The sequence below is a fragment of the Monopterus albus genome, unplaced genomic scaffold, assembly GCF_001952655.1.
Source record: "Monopterus albus unplaced genomic scaffold, M_albus_1.0 scaffold349.1, whole genome shotgun sequence".
NCBI lineage: Eukaryota > Metazoa > Chordata > Actinopteri > Synbranchiformes > Synbranchidae > Monopterus > Monopterus albus.
In genome coordinates, this window is record NW_018128229.1 from 193,097 (window position 1) to 198,733 (window position 5,637).

Here is a 5,637-nt window from a genome sequence, read left to right on the forward strand (position 1 = left end):
TCAAAGAGCGTTTTCTGTTTTAGAAATCACTGGAAGGGTTAACCCTGTCTCAAAAGAATAGCCAGTTACTTATGACAATAAAAAGTGAAGCATGCTACCCTTGTTGTTGTGTTGTTGTGCTAATTAGGTCTGTACCCGACTAAGAATCTTGGCATTTGACTGTTCAGTGTGACTATTTATATATGTGTTTATATTTTATATATACATATATATATATATTTACGGAGAGATATAGATATGTGATAAGGGGCGGTAGGAAATTAGTAGGATGGAGAGAGGTGATGGCTTTTTTCATTTTAGTAATAAACCTTGTAAGAACTGTTCTCCTGAATTGTCTTGTCCAATAAAACATCGTGTTTAAGAACCACAGATGCAGAAATGTGACATTTGAGCCCACTGTCCACTTTGTGCCCTGAACAGTGACAATGCTGTTGATTTAGATGATTACAAGTTAAAGACCTAATTCAAAAACAGGGTTGTAGTGTTCTGTGAATGGCCATGGAGCACTGTTATAACCACAAAAGATCTGAACGTGAAGTTAACAGATGCAGAGAGGGAGCCCAGGTTTTCCTCCATCTGAGGTACAGTGACACTACTGCACTACCGTATCCTACGAAAGAAAATTTGTTTCTGTGCCGACACAAGTTCCAGCTGAGTTTCTTGACATATTATCAGAAGAATGCTGTTTCGGTTCTTTACACACTTCTGTTTGTTTCATCATAAACACAGACCTTTTCTTGTTTTTACTGTCTGAGATTATGCTTCAGTACATTACGTTCTGCTGCTCAACTTTCACGTTGCATGACTGAAGAAAATAAAGTGTTGAATCTGGTTTTAGTCTCATGCAGATGGTGTTTCAACAGGACAAAGGTAAAACCTCTAAAGGAGAAAAGATCCTTTCAGGTACACAAATCAATTTCCCTCCCCTTAACCGCTTTAAGTTCACAAACACAAAGCGTGAGATGTGGCATTGTGCACGTACAAATCCATGTTTCTAGGAATCAGATCAGCTGCCTTTTGGTCTGAGCACATCAAACGATGTCCAGTACGAGCTCTGTGCTTTGTTTCAGTGGCTCTGCAGACTGTATATATGTCACGCCACTAAGAGTTCAGACTCAGACTGTTGTCGCTGTCAACATGAAGGTACTTGTGGTGTTTGTGCTGGCGGTGCTGGGCTGCAGTCTGACTGAAGGCCAGCTCAACCTCAAATGTAACCTGAAGGAGCACCTGACCACAGCGATGAATAACTTCAAGGATATACCAAACGAAATGAGCAAGGAAAACCTGGTGGTCCAGCGTAAGTACTTGTTGGTACTTTATTACAGAAACACTGAACCTGGCTATGAGTATTATATATATATTTATGTAAAAACAGGAATGGCATGAGAAAAATGGTTTTGCATGCATCTGTGTACTGCTTTCCAGCTACGGACTGGATTACTACTAATTTTGTGCAAACGTTTAAGATCCACACAGGACAATTTGTGTCACTTTGACTTTTGCCCCGGTGTCACCATTTACTGTATTGCACCCTTTCTGTTAGATTTTGATATTTCTGTTGGACCCTTAGAAATTAGTGGGTCATGAATTCATCCACTGCAAACTGAACATCTGGAGAAGATTTGTCACTTTAGTTTTCTCTTTTCTCTCTTGCCTTCAGTCATCTGTCACGCAGAGGTGTGCTCAGGTTTTAACACCAGTGCGATGAGGATGGTTGTGAACCGCGCGAAGAAAGGCATGCCCTTGGAGAGTCAGGCATGGCTACATCGTAGTAAGTGGTCTACGATCATTGCCTGGATTGTAGGACTCAGCCAGCCTTCACAGGACGAGGTCCACACACTCTATGGTCCTTTACAGCTCAGCAATCGTGTGGCTTGCAGCGACGGCGTGACTCCATCCCCCAACATCTGCAAGCTTCCCTGCAGCAGTGAGTTTCACTTTGTTTACATCTGCAGGTTGTTGTCATTGTCTCAGCTGTAAAGGTGTGTGCAGACTGGACACACAGTAAAAATGAACTTAGTGACGAGTGCTCAAATTTGACCACACACCAAACGTGCACAGGTGGAGCATCTCTGAACGTTACCACCTTAAACACAATTCCTGCTTGGATTCTTTCCAGAACTGTGTGATGACGATCCAAAGGACGATGTCATGTGCCTGATGAAGTTCCTTGAAAAACCTGGGTAAGTTGACTTTTACTGTTGAATCACACGATGCATCGAATGTCTGACAGATGTTTGTAAAATGTATTGAACATTGATTTACGTTGACTTCACTGTGCACTCCGAGGACAGTTTCACTTGATTTGGGTGTTTATAGTTTTAAATGACATTTTATCAGTTTATCAGTTTTTCCATCATTCGTTCCCTTTTATTGTCCATCGAGGTGAGATGGAGAAACATCGTATGCTTGAAAATGAACAATAAACAATAAGTTGGTTCTGGTTTTCAACTAAAAGTTCTTACAATGACATATTCTTTCTCTTTCATGAAGAAACCCAGAAGTTGGGAATATTCAAATATAGCTCATTTCAGATGTTTAGCTACTAAACAAAAGATGCATCATAAACATTTGCTCTCTGGAGGCTTCAGGTTTCTGCATCACCCAAAGTCCAACCTTCCCCTTTGTAATGTGAAAACAGCCTCCCAGTGTCAAACTCACATTCATCATTTCTGCACAGTGAAGCTCAAACATCCAAGTGGAGGAACAAATAAAAAAATCACCTTTGCTCAGTGGAGGGAGAATCGAAACACATCAGGCTAAAAACAGAAGCTCCACAAACTGGTTCAGAGCATGTGCTCCGTCTTCTGCCAGCCAAAACTTCTCATGCTGCCTTTCTGGTGGCACCAGTCAGCCAATTAACTGGGAATGCTTTGCATAGAGCTATTTATTGACAGGAGCGGCTGATTAACAGGAAACAAGAGGAACAAAGGATCTAAGTTGGAACATACCGTCATGGTCAAAAATAGTGCCACCCCCGCATTACTGTCAGATAACCACTACTTCTCCCAGAAAACTGCTGTTCTTGTTTATTTCTTTTTGTTTGCACTGGAACAGCACAAAAAAGCAGAGAAAAAGCCAAATCTGACAAATTCCACACAGAAAAGTGATTGGACAGAGTTACTGACACCCCCAGCTTCATATTTGCTAGTACACGCTTTGGACAAAGCAGCTTAAACCAGTGGCTTCCTGTAACCATCAGTGAGTTCTGCCCTCTCTCTACCGGAGCTTTGGACCACTCGTGTTTTTCCAACTGCTCCAGGTGCTTTGTGTTGTTCCAGTGTAAACTAAAGAAATAAACATGAGAACAACAGAGAATTTGAAATAATTTTCTGAGAGAAGTGGAAGTTATCTGACAGAAATCCAGGTGTATTTCTCACCATGACTGCACATGTTGCAGTGATGTTTCCACAGAGAACGAGCTTGTTTAACCTCATATTGTGATTTCATGTATTTCATGCACAGTTTCCTCAATGTTCTCTCGATGTTGAAACCATCCTGCAGGGAGGAGTGGAGATTGAAATTGTTCATGTGAGTTACAGCTTTATGTGTTAAGTTGCATATTGTACCTTCAATCTGCCTGTTAAATGCATTAAATCCTGAATTACCTGCGTTATGGCCATTAAATCAGTAGGAGGTTTATTGTCAGGTAATGTCGATCTCTTCTGTTTGTTCAGTTTATTGAACATAAAAACCCCTCAGGTAATGTCGATCTCTTCTGTTTGTTTGCAGGTTGGGACTCCTCCAGCACAATGAGTGCAAAGACAAACAGGCCTCCAGCTACTTCGCTGAGTGTTGATAATCCAACTTCACTTACATATCACTGGAAGCATTAACCTTCTCTCCAGTGAATGACCAGTGACTTATGACAATAATAAAGTGAAGCATGTTGCACTTGTTGTGTTTTCATGTTTATGTTACAGGGCTAAAGAATGAGGGGCCGCTCACTCTTAATGCAACACATTTATTTCTGTAAAAGACAGAATGCAGTACAGTCATCAGGAGTACTAATTTGGAGATAAACATGCACTAATTCTGAATAGCCACAAAATGAGACCAAGCCATAGAATATACCTGCTATTCATGAGCCTATAGTCAGAGCTGTTTGACATGTCCTGCTGCAGAAAATCATTTTGCTGTTGTTCTCATGTGTCATTTAGTTCATACTTTACTCAGTAGTTTAGTTCACACATATAGACCAGAGCAACTCATGAATTCTGTTCAGCTGCATTTTCACTGGTTCCTGTAAACGGCCACATATGTTCAGACAGGGGACAAAAACACAAACCAACACAAAGTGTCTTTGTGAGGTGTCGGACCACCAACAGTGTACCGCTGCAAAATACGACTGATAAAGGCTCCGGTAGCTTCAAGAGTCAGTTCCAGGAAGCGAGGGAGTGGCCTTTAATCTGAGTAGAACAAAAGATGTACATTCTTTCTCATCATTCCTGGTCGCTTGGCAAACAATATAAATATCACGTCAGATGTGTTTTCAAAGTCAGAGACAACAGTTGGAGACAAAATGAAGATGCTTGCGGTGTTCCTGCTGGCGGTGCTGGTCTGTGGTCTGGCTCAAGGGAGGACTGTGGATAAGTGTGAAGTGAAGAAACAACTGATGGAAGTGTTTGAAAAGGATGAGCGGCTTGTGCACAGGCGTAAGTTGTGGATATGACTTATTTATTACAGAAACAAAGATGCCTACTATGAATTGTCACGTTATCTCCACCTACAGCTGCGTTTGTTGCAATCAAACAGCCATAAAATACAAAAACAGACACAACATAAAACCCCTATGGTAGCAACAAAGGTAGGTTGTGTTTTTGGAAAAGCTTGTCACTGAACAGCGAGTGGCAGCACAGTGAGGTCGGACTGACTTTCACTCGCTGTCAGTATCTGTACATCTGCAGGGTATTTGTTATTTACCATGGCTCTTGAGCTACTTTCATGTGTTACTGTATTTTGTGCGCTGATGTGTAAATATTGTATGCGGATGGCTGGAGCGCACGTCCTCAATACAGACATGCTGCAAAGACATCAAGTCTGCAAATGTATAGTTGTATTATTTTTCAAAGGCTCAGTAATTTACAGCTGGTTACTGTAGGTCTAAACAAAGGTCAGTCAATAAATAGTGCATCAGTTGTGTCTGTGGGACTGGAAATTACCGGTCAGTCGCTCCACACCAAAACATTTCAGCTATTGACTGGATTACCACAAATGTAGTACAGACATTTAAGCTCTGTAGAGGGTGAATCATTTAACTCTTTACTTCAGGGCCATCATTTATCGAAACCCTCCTGTTAGATTGTCATATTTTCTGTGAATGTTGCACTTGTTGTTGTGTTTTCATGTCTACATCTGAGAACATCTGCCCTGCAGCAGCACTAATTATCTCAGCAGTATGATGGAGTCACCACCACTTTACTGTACACACAACAAGTCCAATGTAAAGAAATGAACAGGAATTACTGGTGTGGTGAGGGGCTGAAACGTCCTCTCACCGACAGTATTTTCTTTAACTGCTCCCATCAGACTTGGAAAAACAAACTGCAACATAATTCCTACGTTGTCCCAGAATAATAATTTGGAGATAAACATGCACTAATTCTGAATAGCCACAAAATGAGACCAAGCCATCGC

General features: G+C 41.3%; 1 protein-coding gene across 1 annotated transcript in view; it reads left to right on the forward strand.

Annotated features, from left to right (window-relative positions):
• The window catches only part of LOC109974794 (uncharacterized), a 7,818-nt gene extending 3,818 nt beyond the window's left edge, over positions 1-4,000 (forward strand). The window contains exons 7-11 of the mRNA XM_020625193.1: positions 1,071-1,297; positions 1,661-1,927; positions 2,120-2,183; positions 3,466-3,531; positions 3,733-4,000. Coding sequence (XP_020480849.1) covers positions 1,071-1,297; positions 1,661-1,927; positions 2,120-2,183; positions 3,466-3,531; positions 3,733-3,799 — 691 coding nt within the window. The 3' untranslated portion in view covers positions 3,800-4,000. The remainder of the gene's footprint in view (positions 1-1,070; positions 1,298-1,660; positions 1,928-2,119; positions 2,184-3,465; positions 3,532-3,732) is intronic.
• The last annotated feature ends 1,637 nt before the right edge of the window (positions 4,001-5,637 follow it).